Source organism: Camellia sinensis, chromosome 1 (genome assembly GCF_055761805.1).
Source record: "Camellia sinensis isolate YWXY chromosome 1, ASM5576180v1, whole genome shotgun sequence".
Taxonomy (NCBI): Eukaryota; Viridiplantae; Streptophyta; class Magnoliopsida; order Ericales; family Theaceae; genus Camellia; species Camellia sinensis.
Window position 1 is genome coordinate 47,918,128 of NC_138961.1, and position 17,116 is coordinate 47,935,243.

At 39.3% G+C, this 17,116-nt stretch overlaps 1 protein-coding gene and 1 pseudogene across 1 annotated transcript; one reads left to right on the forward strand and one right to left on the reverse strand.

Moving 5' to 3' along the window:
• Nucleotides 1-4,710: 4,710 nt before the first annotated feature.
• On the forward strand, nt 4,711-5,076 carry LOC145795320 (calcium-binding protein KRP1 pseudogene; annotated as a pseudogene).
• A 512-nt stretch (nt 5,077-5,588) lies between these two features.
• On the reverse strand, nt 5,589-10,325 carry LOC114263324 (ferritin-3, chloroplastic). The gene is made up of 8 exons (XM_082876984.1): nt 9,945-10,325; nt 8,556-8,639; nt 8,397-8,457; nt 8,194-8,281; nt 7,473-7,534; nt 7,168-7,233; nt 6,974-7,037; nt 5,589-5,867 (listed from the first exon to the last, which is right to left on the reverse strand). The coding sequence occupies exons 1-8, from the start codon at nt 10,229-10,231 to the stop codon at nt 5,812-5,814; spliced, it is 768 nt and encodes a 255-aa protein (XP_082733110.1). The 5' UTR covers nt 10,232-10,325; the 3' UTR covers nt 5,589-5,811.
• Between the last annotated feature and the right edge of the window lie 6,791 nt (nt 10,326-17,116).

A 17,116-nucleotide genomic window follows, 5' to 3' on the forward strand; every position in this document is an offset into this window, starting at 1 on the left:
TAACATTGTTCATGGTGAGTTTATATCCTCCGGCGTGGAGGGGTTGTTGCATTCAATGCTATGAGGACCTTATTAATGGCTGATGTGTGGGTGTAATAACTTTGCAGGATCTTTGTTTGTTTTCGTGGTTGATTTTCTGCTTGACAAGTGTTTAAATGCTATTGGTCCTGGTTCAATATTGGTTCCTCAAGGATACTGGGCTTTGATACCTGGGCCTTGAGTTGGGGTATTGGTCCTGGTTCAATATTGGTTTCTCAAGGATACTAAGCATATGGCCTTGAGTTAGGGGCTGGGCCCTCTTGAGGCCCATCAGTGTCAATTGGGAATGTTGAAAATTCAAAAATCTATGCAGAAAATAAGTGGCTAAGTTCTTAAACCCCTCTTCATAAGTATAAAAAACTCAGATCTAGAATATGAAAGTTTGGAGCTCACTGAAAAGTTATTAGATTGACGCCAAAAATTGCTTAGAGCGAGAGGCTCTCCAAAGCCGTTGTCGGGCCTTTCATGAGTTGAATGCGTTGATGTAGTACGAATCTTTGTAAATATTTGACACTGTCTTTGTAATTTATTTATTTTTTATCATAGTGAATATCAAAACCATCATAGACATAATTTTAATTTTGGATGTGCCCGAAGAGAGAGAGGATAGAGGTTCTCTCTCTGGAGATTTTCGACAGTTCTCTAGCAAAGCTCCGGTGACCTCCTTTACACTTCTAAAATGTAGATCTACATTCCTAGAGTATAGATTTGCACTTCCAAAGTGTAGATCTGAATTTTTTATGTTTGAAATAGGGGTTTTGAGTGTTTCTCCTCCACTTTTGGCATAATTTTTTGAATTTTCGACACCCACAATGATTCTCTCTTCTCTCAAACTTTCTCACATACCATTGTAGGTGTTCTTCCTCTTCAACTCTAGCTTCTAACAGTGTTCGAAGTATAGCGGCGACGGTGACAGAATTGGACAGAGGAGACAGGGACGACATCAACAATGGGTATTGATGCAAATCTTGCTTGATTTGATACAGATTTAGTTTTCCAAATTGCATTTATAAGATCGGTGATTTTTTCTTAATCGTAACTGATTTTTTGACAATTTTATTTTTGTTTTTTGTAATTTGTTATTTGGTTATTTATTTGACCCTTTAAGGTCTTAATATATTTATTTTATGTTAATACAACTGCTTTTTATATTCTTAAAAAATATAATTTTGGATAAATTATTTACTAGATATAACTGCACCTAAATTATTATTTATTTTTTTTAGCCCACATGCTTGGCATCAGGACGACAAAGATGCTTTTACTAGATTTGTTTAGTGAGTCACTCTTTCCAGCTTCACAACTAGTTCAGCATATGAGAAGAGCATTAACGAGCACACATTGCTCCACTTAGGACAAGTCATATATAGACATCAGAATCAATCGTAGGTGTAGCTAATTTTTTACAAGCAAGGTTATAGATACAAAATTTTTTATAAAATTAATAATCAAATGTTTCATATAGATATAAAATCTGCAATTTTGTGAACCTTACAGCCACGTAAAACATTTGACCATTTATTTAATAAAAAATTTAAAACTTATAACATTTTTTATTTTTTAACACCGAACATAAAGGAAAAATTCCCACAAGTTTAGACACAACATCACAGCATAATGGTCCCCCCAAACATGGGAGGAACCACTTAGGGATAATAATTTCTTCCAATCCCACCACTTTTCCAATTTTATAGTCTCCACTCTCCAATATGATTTGGGGCAGGATAGGGTACTACGAGTCGGTTCCCGCCCCATCCATTGCCATCCCTACTCTGCTGCTTCTCCCCAAAGAGTCCAAAAACTATATGTTAAAATTCAATGTATAAAGAGAAATAGAGAATTGTATTATTGATTGATGTATTACAAGATTGTTCTGTATATTGATATTTTGTTATGTTTACAATGATCAAATATATAGAAGAGAAGAAGGTAGTAGGTGAAGTGGTAGGGGATGAAGTGGAGGTGGTAGTGGTAGGTTAGGTGAGGAGGTGAGTGTGTGTGGTAGGTAGTAGTGGGTTAGGTTTAGTGGGTTTAACAGCCCCCCTCAAACTCAAGGAGGTTAGACACAAACCAACTTGAGTTTGGAGAGAGTTACAAAACAGAAAAATAAACTGATAAATAAAATAAAACAGGATAGGAGACACGGTATGGTCGTGTCAGACCGTTGTAGCAGACAGTTTACGGGGTTATGTCGGACCGTTGAAGCAGACACTGTGTGGTCGTGTCAGATGTAGAAGACAGTTTACGGGGTCATGTCGGACCGTTGTAGCAAGACAGTTTACGGGGTCATGTCGGACCGTTGTAGAAGACAGTTTACGGGGTCATGTCGGACCGATGTAGCAGGACAGTTTACGGGGTCATGTCGGACCGATGTAGCAGGACAGTTTACGGGGTCATGTCGGACCGTTGTAGAAGCTGACCGGAATCAATGTCGGGACAGTTTATGGGGTCATGTCGGACCGTTGTAGAAGACACTGTGTGGTCGTGTCAGACCGATGTAGAAGACAGTTTACGGGGTCATGTCGGACCGATGTAGAAAATTGTGAAAATTGTGATGGTGCACCAAGGGGGTGACTTAGGGAGTGCGCCATGAGCGACTTATACATGATACTGAGTGCGCCATGAGCGACTTATACATGATACTGTGTATAACCCCCCCTCAAACTCAAATAGGTGTGAAGAGAAAAACCTATTTGAGGTTGAAAAGGGATTGATAAAGCTGACCGGTGTAGAAGACACTGTATGAGTGTGTATATTGGCTGCCCAAAAGATATACATGGATGTAGATATCGAGCCCTCAAAAGTCGTGCCCTCAAAAGGTGTGCCCAATCTGTCAAAAGGCGTGCCATCAAAAGGCGTGCCAGATATGATGGCGAGGCACGTGAGTGCCTTGGCTGGCGTGCCCGTTTGTCTGGCGTCAAGAGGCGCGCGATGCGCGTGGCTGCCTCGGCGTCAAGGTCTTTATAAATCGAAGCGGAGGCTGAGGCTGAGGCAGAAAACCCGCTAAAAAACTCTGAAAAAACTCTTCGTTGTGCTGAGAGAGAGTGTCTGTAACACTCTGTTGCGAGAGATATTCTGTAACACTTGGTTGCCCAGAAAATGGCCTCGTCTTCCCGTGGTCTGCTGACTCTCTTTCCCGACCTCAACGAGGCAACAAGAGAGAGAACTGGTGCGGTGGCACTGGAACCTCAACCAAGCGCCACTGGGTTTGCTCCGTTGAATTTTCCGATGCAGTCGGTGGAGCAAAAAATGGCAGTGCAAACGGATGTGGAGGCTAATCAGTATACTTTGAAGGCATGTGTGGAGTCCATGACGGCGGTCACAAACTTGTCGCACCGGCTGCAGAGTAGGACAAATGAGGTGCAGCAATTAAACTCCCAGCTGGCTCTGCTCCAACGCATGTATAAGGATGCGCGAGCAGAGATAAGCGTGCTAAGGGCAGAAAACAAGGAGCTGAAGCGGAAGGCCACCGTGATGTTCCGTTTTGGAGGTCCGCCATATGCTGCAGTGGAGGAGCAGGGAGTAGTGATCATGCCCAGTGGAGTGGGAAACACGGAGGCAACACCGGCAAGGGCCGCCCAGGACGGAGGCAAGAAGAAAAGACCGGCGGCAGAGTAGAGAATGGATGTCGGTGGGTGGCCGTCTGCAGAAAATAAAACAAAGTCGTTGTTGTGTGTTTTTATTTATGTTTTTTTGTTTTTTTTTTTTTTTTGTTTATTGTATTTTTTTTTTTTTTGTTGGTGTAAAATGGTGATCGGGGTGAGCCCCGACATGAATAAAATAAGTTGGTGTGCAGTTCGTCGTCTTCCTCTGTTTTTGTGTTTGTTTTTTTTTTTTTTTGTTGTGGTGCAAAGAAATAACAATGAAAAAAAAGATGAAAAATAAAGTGAAAGAGAAAGAAAAAAAAAGAAAGAAAGAATTAGAAGATATGTGAAATCAAAACGAGAGAGTGGGGAAAAAAAAAGTGGGTGCTTGGCTCACAGTAGTGTGAAAATCTGCAATGGTTTGGTTTGGTTTTTTTTTTTTTTTTTTTTTTTTTTATTAAAGAAAACAAAAAATAAATAAATAAAATAAAAGAAGGAAAGTGGAGTGTATTGAAGGGTGTCTGCCATGTGCATGCGTGGGATGAGTGTTTGGGAATAGATGATAATAAAAAGAGATATAAATATATATATAGATATATATAGATATAATAAAGAAAGTGGGCGAGAGGGAGGATTATGGTGTCAAAAAGGAGAGAAAAAAAAAAAGAAAAAGAAATAAAGAAGCACAGCTGGGATATGAGCACATGCATAAAGAATTATATAGATATATATATATATATATAAAAGATAATGGGTTCGTGGAGAGTGGGTTAAAAAATAAAAAAAAAGGGATGGGTATGTGCAAAAGGTGGTGGCTGTATTGGAAAGACAAAAGGTATTGGAGGTAAAGATTAAAAGAAAAAGAAAGGAAAAGAGAGGGTGGAAAGGGAGAGAGCCGAAGGGGCTGTTGGTGTCATCAAGAGTGTGGAGAAGAAGGATCCATCGGGCATTGTTCGGGGTCCAAGTCCAGTGACCGTCGCGAGGAGAGACACGGACGACGGGGTGAACAGCGGGGTGGCGGGTCGGGTCGGGGCCGAGGTCGACGGCGGTGGCTGCCAGTGCTGATTTCGAAGATCTGTTGCCGGTGATGGCTAATAAATTGGGAGGAGAGAGTCTGATAAGGGAGCTGTGTAATGGGTTTGGGCTTTTGCTGGACAGAGACAGAGGTCTCATCACGTTCGAGAGTTGGAAGAAGAACTCTGCTCTTCTTGGGTTACAGGACTTGAGCGATGACGAGCTTCTGAGTATGGTCAAAGAAGGTGACGTGGACGGTGATGGGGCTCTCAATCAGATGGAGTTTTGTGTTTTGATGTTCAGATTGAGTCCTGATTTGATGGACGAATCTGAGGCATGGCTTGATCGAGTTCTGGAATTGGAGCTCGGGACTGGTTGGTTCGATGATGAGGTGCTGGTTGCGCCGCCGTCAACGGCGGTGGTGGGCGGCGAAGGATAGGGCTTTTGGAGGTTTTGCTCTGGCGAGGTATGTGTAAAAAAATCTTAGCGGACTAGGTTGAGGCCCGGCGGGTGACTAAGGTGAGATTGCCGCCCGCCGGGAAGCGAAAATACTAGGTTCTAAGCCTGCTCTGATACCATGTTAAAATTCAATGTATAAAGAGAAATAGAGAATTGTATTATTGATTGATGTATTACAAGATTGTTCTGTATACTGATATTTTGTTATGTTTACAATGATCAAATATATAGAAGAGAAGAAGGTAGTAGGTGAAGTGGTAGGGGATGAAGTGGAGGTGGTAGTGGTAGGTTAGGTGAGGAGGTGAGTGTGTGTGGTAGGTAGTAGTGGGTTAGGTTTAGTGGGTTTAACACTATACTTTGGATAGTGCCTAAAAATGTCAAGAACTATACCATGAGGTCAGCCTATTTTGGTGTTGGGTCCCCATGTTCTTTCTCATTTAACTACAATTGCAAGCAAGGAAATTCAGATAAAAAATTCTTCTACACAGCATAGATAGGAAATTTTAAAACATATATATAACCAATATCTCATGCACTCTTGACTTAGTACTAATATAGATGACTAAATTAGTCCCATATGAGCTTTTCATCAGCCATCAACAAAACTTTATCCGCAACCCAAAATCTCTAATTGAAAATCTAACACCACAAAAGACCACTCAGAAAGTCCTCCAAATCAGCTAGCAAGTCGAAGACAACAAGACCAGCTTCACCATCATGCTGCAACTCCTGCTTCCTCATGGAGGAGCATCTGATCAAAGTGCCAGACTCCTGAAATCACAGGAATACATACTGGGTTTTAGAACAGGAAAGAAGGAAACAAAGAAATGCAGCAGCAACACATATAAGATGTTGTCGTCGTCGTTGTCCTCGTTTTTTTTTTTTAGAACATGAGAAGCAGTTATATTAAAATAAAACAAACAATATACAAATTAAAAAGAAAAACAATAAGACCCTAAAGGGCCAAACAAATAACCAAACAACAAAAATAGATCTACCAAAAAATCAGCTACGAGCTAGGGAAAACCACAATCTTCTCATAGATGTGATTTGAAAATCTAGATCTTCATCAAACCAAGTCAGATTTGCATAAACACCCGTCGTCACCGTCATCCACATTCCCATTGCCACTATCTAACTCTGTCACCGCCGCCGTAATTCGGACACCACCAGAAGCTAGAGTTGAAGAGGAAGAACATCCACAATAGTATGGGAAAAGGATTGAGAGAAGAGAAAACCATCGTATGTGTCAAAAATCAAAAAGCTATGTCAAAATTGGGAGAGAAACACCCAAATCTACATTTTAGAAGTGTTGTCGTCGGAACACCCCTCTCTCTTCGGGCCTTTATATAAGATAGTTATTGCTATTGCTAAATTGTAGCAACTTCAACATAAAAGCAAGCTTCAATGTCATGCCAAAATATGGCATTGCCAAAATTTGTGATGCCAAATTTTGACTAGAGCTCTCTTTCTCTCTTTCATAATGGGCCCCCCCAAATGACATTTTGAATTTTATTTTTTTATTTTTTTATTTTGGAATAAAATAGAAGAAATTACTAGTGCACCATTGGAACATTGCTAAAACAGCAACTGCTAGGTACCCAAAAATTTAATCAGAATAAGTGTTGAATGGTTGATATTCATTTCAAGTATGGTTTACCACTATACAAGAATTAAATCTAAGCCACATCAAGTGTCTGGTAAAGTATTATGAATTCTTAGACTTTATGGTGCTCAAATTTGGTATTCTTATACAATGTTATGCCAAATTTGGTGTTCTTTCACTATCCATTTTAGCATTTGCTCCAACAAGGCCAAAATTACAAAACAAAATGGATTAAAATAGGGATCAAGGTGTGAGGAATTTGGATTCATACCATGTCCTTTGCCCACTCTCCTCAGCTGAGCAACGTATTCTGACATCTTCTTAATGGCTTCCACCTAATAATAATAAGAAGAAAAAGATTGAACCCAGAAATCAGTATATCATGCTACATGAGTGACACAATTTTCTTCTAAAAGGAAATAAGGAAGTTTCAGATGAATGGGAACAAATGAAATTGCGTTTCACCTGCTCAGTTAAAAATTCACTTTCGACAAAATCAGTCAACTGCGCATCATTGTTCTGGCTTGCTACCTGTTGTGACAGTTAATGTCGTAAATAAATAACCAATACCTCTCACACTAGAATAACGACAGTAAGCAATTTCAAACACACTGGATTACATAGATCAACTTTTCGATCCTTGGAGTCACAAAATGTAATACAACTTCCTCAGACATTTTCTCCATTGGTCATATAGAACTGCCTAAAAAGAATGAAAACTATAACAAGAACTAGGGCCAAGTAAACAAGACACAAAAGGAATGTCTTACAGCGTGCAAGTTTAGAAGTTTTTCATTTGTCAACTTCTCCAAAGACAGTGCAAGCTCCATTGCTACATCAACAAATTAGCCACAATCAGTATCAATCGCTTAAGATATAGAGGTTTCAATCACCTTCTTTAAAATAAAGGGTTCATGAGTATGAGTACACAAATTGACATGCCATGAACAGCAAAACCACAAAACAAAGGCAATTTTACAAGCACTGGGCAAGTTTGGAAACATACTAAAATAGCTAAAAGGTCACTGCCCAAAAGTCAACTTTTCTCTCTACTTCTTTGCACGTCTTTTTATAAAAAAACTAAAAAATCAACTAAAATAACTACTTCCCAAAACAACCCTTAGTTCTTGGTCATTTACCATTAATAACAGCAATACATATGCTACTCAAAGGCAGACAAGAAGAACCGATACATGTAAGTGATTACTACATGAGCACATCACGATGGAAATCATTATAAATTAAAATACAAAATGCCAAGGAAGTCCCTCTGTTTCCATAAAATGAAATGTTCAAGACGCTACATGATGAAAGCCACCGCATGAAATCCAATTCATTGTACTTCATGACCCAAAGAAATCATAATCAAAAGCCAAAAAGAGCACATTTGAAAACAACTGTATGGCTATATGGTTAAATTGATAAAAGCTGTAATAAAGCAGTTTCAATTCTCATCATATTGCATAAAGAAAAGCCAAAACAAAAACTTACCATACAATGCATCTCCCTTCTCATCATGGTCAAACTCAGACAGTGGCATCAGAATTGATTGCAGCTTCACTTTCCCACCTCGTTTGTTCTGACATTTATCGCAGCAACAAATATTAGGGATTCAAATTCATACAAACTACTTCCAATTAGAAATCAATTGAAAATGAAAAGTTTCGAATCATAGATGTATTTTTTTCAAACACCTGATACTTCATGAACTTCTCAGCATGGTCCCGTTCCTCTTCACTTGATTCCTCAAAAAACCTACATATAACAAGCCATAAATCAAATCAGACTTGCCCCCCAATAAACCATAAGGAAAGTAATTCAAATAAAAAAATTTGAGAATTTTGAAAGATTACTTTGCAAGACCCTTGAGAGCAATGTTGTCGCGATCAAAGTAGGCAAACATAGCATGGTACACATATGATACATTGTATTCAACACTGTAAAAACAAACAAGTAGACAAAGAACATTAGAGAAAATGTGAAAATCAACTAATAGTCAGAGCTCAAACAGAGTCCATTAAACTAATAGCTCAAGCACGAACATAAACACCAAGCAATGGTACACATAAACACCCATATGGAGAATCCATAAAATTAAGAGCTAATAAATGTTGAAAATTTGTTTTGGATAAAAATGATGACAACAAATAATCACATAGATAGGCCTCATTTGGGTAGTCATATTTTAGCCTAAAACCAAAAAATTACTAAAAGAGTCAAAAAAAAACTATTAAAAATAAGAAAGAACAATAATGCTAGACACCGACATTTGAGACCCCCTAAGTACACCCCAATGATATGGCAAGGTAGTAGGATTCCGGATCCTCGAGAGTGATTTTTCATAGGGTGATCTTAAAACTTATTTGGGAGTTGACTTTTTAGTTTTATACAAAAATATGTGCAGAAAATAGAGAGAGATGTATCTGTACTGGTTTTTTTTTTTGGATTTTTTAAATAAAAATTCATCTTCCCAAACAAGTTAGTGATTTTTTAAATGAGTGAGATTTTTTTTAAGTGATTATCAGTTCTATTGTATCCACAACTTTTGTATGGTAAACCATTCAAAAAATCCACAACTTTTGTATGGTAAACCATTCAAAAAATCACTCTAACTCTAAAATAACTCTACGTAAAATCACTTTAGAGGATCCAAATGTAAGTAGAACTTCACATAATTGAGAGTATGTGACAAGCCAAAAGTTGAGACCTATCATTTCCCATCATTGGGTGAAGTGGGGGGGGGGGGGTGTTTATTACATGTCTCAAACATTTTTCAAAGAAAATAAATAATAATTAATCAACACATACAAAAAAAAGCCAAAGATTTTCTCAGTCACTTTACTTTTTGCACAAAGTCATTTTCAGGCATATTATATTTTTTCAAATACAATTTTAACCCCTCCAGGGGAAAAAAAAAAGTTCAAAAAATCACTAAAAACGTCTTCCCAAACCACCCCTTTGAATATCAATCAAGAAAGGAAAATAAACCCAATCTGAGATTGAGAAAATATGACCCAAACATGTTAAAAGGGAATAGAGGAACCACGTAGAAAGCTAAAAATACGTACATATACATATCCACACACATAGAGAGAGAGCTAAAAAAATCAAGAACTGACATAAATGTCGAAACAATGTTTGGGATACGCATGTTAAAAAAACAAATAATCAAATACATTTTATGATGAATATCAATCAATCAAGAAAAGGAAAGAAAAGAAAGCGGAAAAACAGAAACCCACTTGATCTGTTCGTTGATAGCGGACTCGCATTCATCGGAGTATTTCTGGCGAGCAATGGAAGAGTGGGGGAGAGTAGGGACGAGTGTGAGCTCCTTCTTCACCTCTTCAAACGGCTCGAACACTACACCGGTAAGAGGCCGATTGTCCGAGCCCTTGGAAGCGCAAACCAGAAACCCATTTCCGATCTTGGCTTTCGAAGAAACCCCCAAAACAGAGGACCCAAACGGACTCAGATTGTCCCCATGAGGGTTCACGAGAGAGAAAGCCGAAGCAGCTCGGAGAAGCATAATGGTGTTTGTAGAGAGAGAGAGAGTGAGGTTGAGGAAGAACAGGGGAAGATGAGAAGGTTTAGGGGTGGTGTGGTTTGTGGTGAGTATGAGATATATGGGAAGTGCATGTCTGGCAGCATTGGATGTGGGCCGTTGGATGGAGGACACGTGGAGGGATGGGATTGAGTGGTGGCAGAGGGAGCGTGGTAGGCTTGTGGCGTATCTGGAGATGCTTGTGGAATCCCGAGACAATTTTTTTTTTTGTTTTCTTTTGAACTGCCCGAGACAGAAAATCTGGTCCAGCGTTTTCGAATGGAAAACTTATGGAGGGGTCTTTTGCCAAAGCAAAAAAAAATCAATTTTTTGATTTTTTAATTTTTGTACATAAAAAATCAATTTTTTTAGTTTAAAAAAAAAAGTCAGTTTTTTTTGTCAAAAAAATTATTAAGAAAGTTAAGAAGTCAATTTTTTATCAACTTTTCAAGACGCTCTTAAATAATGTTATATGTATCAATTGATATACTAACTAATGTACTAATTAATGATGTGATATAATGCGGTTTTGGGAAGAAGTTGAAAACACAGTGTTTGGCAACAATAACAAAAACGCAGCACCATACAAAAAGCCAAAGTCCACCATTTGGGAAGACCCCAAAACGCAACTTCTTCATTTACCAAACTACCCTTTGAAAAAATTATTATTAATTAATTCAAAATAGTGTTGACATGCCAAAGGACAAAATTGTAAATCTAATTAAAAAGTAAGGATATTTTAATCATTTTAGAATGATGTGACACTTTTACAAAATATTAAATCAAAAATCAAAAAAGTCAACTTTTTACCCACTTCCCAACTCACTTCCAAAAAAGCCAAAAAGCTTGGTAAAAAGTCACCAACTTCTCAAAACACCCCATAATTTAAAAGGTTTTTTGAATTTATAATGTGATTAATGAGTGGAGTCAATAATAATGTCATAACTAATATTGGTACACTAGTTAGTATACTAATTGGCACATGTAACACTACCGATACTTATTAGTAGTTGATACAATATTCTCATTAATTATTGAGGCCCTTTTGGGAATTCGATATTTTAGTAGTTTTTTAATCTTTTATAAAAAATTATATAGAAAAATAAAAAAAAGTGATGCAATAATTTACAGTAACGATAGATAGAAGTATTAGGGGACTGGGTAGGCTGAGATTAACATTGACTAGCGTTGTAAATAGAAATATGGATCTACTTAATTTGACTAATGAAGTAGCCTTTGATAGAGTTATATGGAGAAGAAGTATTTATATAGCCGACCCCATCTGATGAGATTAAGGTTTTATTTTTTGATTAAAAATAGTTTCTAAACAAAACCTGAGTGTCACCTAAAATCAAAGAATTGTTTGGATTGTTTCAAATAAATATTTTAAAATTTTTTTATTAAAAGATATATAATATGATAAAGAGATGATATAACTCAAATAAAATGTAATATGATCTAAATAAGATTAAAAAAAATTTAAAAAAAAATATGTTGCTTTAATATATACCAAATAATCCCCAAATCACAAAGAGCAATGTAAGAGATACAATAAACTTGCTTGAGTTAAAGCTTGTTTAGGGTGATTTATTTTAGACTCTTATTTGAATTATATCACCTCGCTGTCATATTGCATAATTTTTCAAAAAAGCTCAAAATGTATATTTATTTAGATTATCTCAAACAATCTTTTAGTTTTTAAATCAACTTTTGAGAGTTTAAAACTTAAATTTGTTTGGTTTATAATTTTTTCAAAATTGTTTTCAATTATTTTTTTCTATCTCTTTTCTTCTTTTTTTCGCATCCTACACATCGATCAATCATTTTTTCTTTCTTCTCTCTTCTCTCTTCTCTCATTATTTCACAACTTACATATCAATTCATCATTTTTTTCCTCACACTAATCTATTCAACTAAAAAAAAAATACAAATCATTCCAAATTACAAAACTACAAAATTATTTTCAAAATAAACAACTAAACAAATTTTAAAATTTTGAAAAACTTATATTTCAAAATTGATTTCAAAATCAAACCAAACGAATCCAAAATTTTTTATACACGAGTGTGGAACTCATACTTATGTGAGTGTAGGAATGGCAACGGGGCGGGGCGGGGCCGGGAATTGCCCTCCCCGTCCCCGATCCCCTAAAGTATGGAACCCCCCGTCCCCACCCCCGATCCCCGACGGGGAACCCCTCACTCCCCCCACCCCGGTCCCCTAACGGGGATCGGGTTTCCCCGATCCCGAAACATCCCCGACGGTGACTGAGTTACAGAGCTGAGTTATAGAACCCCTCATCATCATCATCACACACACACACACACACACACACACACAGACACGCACACACATCTTCATAATAGAACCCCTCATCATCCTCATTACCAGTCATCATCCTCATAACCAATCTTCAACCAGCTGAGTTACAGAACCCCTCATCATCATCATCTCACACACACACACACATCTGCAGATCTGAGACTGAGATCTGAGTCACCATCATCATCACACACACACACAGACACAGGGAGAGAAGAGAGGTCTCGATCGGTTGAGAGAGGAGAGAGAAGATAGAGACTGGTTGCGCCGCTAGTATCAAGCGGCGGAGTACGGCCACGGCGGCTTAGAGACAAGAGACAGAGAGCGGCAGAGGAAGAGTGGATCTGAGATGAGAGAGAGAGAGAGAGAGAGAGAGAGAGAGAGAAAGAAAGAGATCTGAATGAGAGATGAAAGGAGTTTTGTTAGATTAGATCTGTGATAAGAGAGAGAGAGAGAGAGAGAAGAGTATATATTATATATAGTGGGTTGGTGAGTGAGAGATGAGAGAGAGGCAGGGCAGAATCGGGACCGGGAACGGGGTCGGGCCGGGCCGGGGCGGAACAACTTATCACCGTCCCCGGTCCGAAAATGATCGGGAATTTTTTTTGAATACCGTCCCCGGCCCGTCAGGGGTATTTTTCGGGAAATTTCCGTGTTAATCGGGGTCGGGGGGTCGGGTCCCCGTCGGGCCGAGTTTAAATTGCCATCTCTATGTGAGTGTTTGGTATAAATATTGATAGAATATTTGGAGTGTAATAGTTTAATAATTTTGAATCATAAATCTCACCTCTTTTATCAATCACAATATTTTGGAACACCACTTAGCCATGAGAAAATTATTTGGTGTTCTCAAAACGTCACGTAACAATACTCTTCACCAATTACAATACAGTACGCCTCTTTGTTGCTCCTCAATTACCCACTACAAAATCATAAATTCTACTTCCTTAACCAATCATGACACTCTTGGGCATCACCTAACAGTGCTTCAGGACCACTCAATAACTTCTCCTTTGTAATGCCTCAAAACCACTAAATAACTTTTCAAAAAACATGCACATGAATTGATGGGGTCAAATTTGGGATTTCATTGATTGTTCAGTTTTTGTCCACCTGTTATATAATGCCAGAGCTATAAGAGACAAAAGTATGGGGTATCTTTATTAATTATGAGTTAATTTTATTAATCATTATAATTTAGATGCTAATAACAGATGAAGAATAATAGGTGCAGCACAATTTTAAATTTTAAATTCACTCATAATTTTAAATTTTAACAGATGAAGAATAATTAGGCTTCATATAATTAAGTTTGTGATAAATTAAAAATCAACACCTAATATATTATGAGTCAATTTGATGTAATTTATTATAAGTTAAAATTGATAATAAAAATGTAAACGTTAAAAACAGATTCTCTCAATTTCTAAATAATTATTTTTTTTCACTTTATTTAAGATATCTTCCTTAATCAGTTGTACATAGAAGTTATACTTATTTGACACAGACTTTAAAAAAATAACTATAACCAAAATAAATTACACCAAATAACCTTTATGTCAGTGCCAAAAAAAAAAAAAAAAACAAACAAACAAATTTCTTTTAAGACTGCGAAGTAACAATTAACTAGAAAAATAAGGGGTAAAATTGACAATTTATTGTAGGGAGGACCACTAAAAAGAAATGTCTCATTCATAGAAGGCCAAAATTTAATGGTTTAGTCATTTTCAGGGATTGTTAACTGTAAGAGGGGCTAATTTGAGCCCACTAAATTATTTAGGCCCAATAGCCCAAGATTAGTGGGCCCGAATTTATCGCAAGTCCAAGAATCGGTGGGCCCAGATTTATCGCCATCAAACGGATTGAATCGCTGTAAGCCTCGAAAGGGTTCGGGTCCACGAACCTAGAGACTTACTCGGGCCCGGACTCGAAAAGGTATTAAGCAAGCCTAGAGATCCGAGGCACTCGGACTCGAAAGGATTCGGACCCACGAATCTAGAGATCCGAAGTACTTGGCTTCGAACGGATTCAGACGCAATCTAGAAGTCGCTCCGTTAATGAGTCCCAGAACACTTGCGGGCTCGGAGCTTTCCGGGATCTACGCACCAGAACCATGGGCGTAATGGAGTTCGAACAAAGGACCCGATCCCGAGGACGGTGAGTGGAGATAAATTCACTCTTCGGTTAAACTAGCCTATACCCGGGTCGAGGTGGCACGACCCCGGGGGGTCCATGAGACTCGGCAATATTTTGCGGCAGGACGTCCTCTGGGACTACCCCTGACCCTTTGGGATGATTGGGGATCATTGGTTAGGTGTGGCTAAGAAGAAGGGTTCGCCGAGGGAGTGATCTCCTCTTCGGGGTTTTCTCATCCTCGGAGAAGTCACCTCCTCGGAGAGGTCACCTCCTCGGACAAGGTGGTTAGAGAGAATATCCCCCATGTGCCTTGCACATGGGCTCCATCCTACATCATGAGGTGCCTATAAATAGCACCCACCCATAGCTTTACAAGGGATGGATTTTGGAGATTTTTAACTCTTGGGAAAGAACTAATTTCCCTTCTCCATTATCAACCTTGAGAGTGAAAGTGGGAGATCCATGGGAGAGCCTTGCCATTATTCTATTCTCTAGCCATTTTGCCTTCTTCTTCACCCAATCTCTTATCTCCATCATCTCCTTTGTTGTCGTGTTCCTAAGTTGAGATTATTGAAGAATCTAAGCCTCTCATCATATTCTAGAGAATTCGAAATTGTTCTTCAAGGATCTTCGAAGATCTTCGAATTTTCCAACTCCTTTCTTGAACCCTCTCCTACATTTTGGCGACTCCGCTGGGGAGGCGGATTGGTTAATGGTCTCAACGAGATCTGGAATCCACACAACTCCAACAAGGATGGTGGGAGAAGATGAAGTTCACCAACAAGGATCCTCTAATGGTGGTGATGACAGAACCATGGCTCCAGATCAACCACTTTTGCTTGAAGCCATTCAAGGACTTCAAAATACTCAGCAAGAGATTCTTACAACTCTTCAGAATCTCACTCACACCATGTTGGTGATGAGTTCTAACTTTGCACCGGCGCCAAACGGAAATCAAACTGGTGGTGGAGTTATTCCCGCCGGAGCGCAAAATCAAATCCAAGGAGAAGTAGGCCCCAATCAGCCTATGGCTCATGGCAACACGGCCACAGTAACACATGCTCAAACCACAGTAGGCGGCAGCAGTTTGCCCACGCCCGGGCTCCATGGCGTGCCGAGCCAAGATCCAATGGTGACTAGGGGAGTTTCTGGTGTAATGAATGGCGCTCCGACGACTGTTGGTGTCCAGGAAAACATAAGGAGCATGATGGCGCAAAAGGGAGCTCTGCCCGTACCTAATCTTGTTACGCCATCAATAAATGTTACCCAAGCACCAAGCGGGCCTCCTTTGGTGCCGACAACAAATCTGCAAGCACAACCCGGTATAGCGGCGCCGTGCGGTGGACTCTATGGGCCTCAATTCAATATCCCATCACCAACTGGCTTGTCTATAGGCGCTGATGGCCAGTATCGTCAAATGTCCTCACCAATGATGAATTCGCAGCACCAGAATGGCCAAGACGCCCTTAGCTCAATCTTCGGGTACATAAGCCAAGTCCCAGGAATACCACCATCAAACTCTCTCCCTCAACAGTTTCTCACTCTCGCCGATGTGCAGGCCATGTTCGATCTCGAACGGGGCAAGAGGACCTTACCCTCTTTGCCTGATCCAGACGTCAAGCCGCCTTACCCCATTGAGATGCTGAGCTATCCATACCCTGAGGGGTATACAGTGCCGAAGTTCATCAAGTTCGACGGCAAACAAGGAAATGCCCGAGAACATGTTGTGCGATTCATCGAGACTCTAGGTATTCATGGTTCAAACCACGTCCTCCGACTGAGAGAATTCTCTAAGTCCCTCACCGACCGAGCATATAGTTGGTATGTTAATTTGGCCCCAAACTCTGTCCGAAGTTGGGAGGAAATGGTTAACAAATTCCACTCCAAGTTCTTTCAAGTGGCGGAGAAGGTGACCACACTTACATTGTGTAAAGAGAAGCAACAAGAAAGTGAAGACATCCTTGACTACGTCAAAAGGTTTCAGGACAAGGCCGTGGATTGTCATGAAGCAGTTGAGGAGAGTTATCTGGTTCAAATTTGTCTAGAAGGGGCATTGAGCAGGTACAAAATGTTTCTAGTTAACCACAAGCTACCCACCTTCTCGGCATTAATAGAAGCAGCTCGGAACATTAGCATTCCTCAGGCTCAGGAGTCCGGATTTAAAGCCAGTTACAAGACTAGTTTCAAGTCATCTCGTGGACCTACCGTTGCTGCTGCCTCTGCCCCGGATACCCGAAATTCACAAGGAGGAGGTCATAGAGGCCAGAAAAGAAAGCAATATAATGGTGAAAAGGGGAATGTTTCTTATCCATGTGGAATCGAGGAAGTGAAAGCTCTAGTTAAGGAATGGGTGGCTGACGGAGAGCTAAAATTGCCTTATGTTGAAGAAATGCCATCAAAAAAGGACCGTGA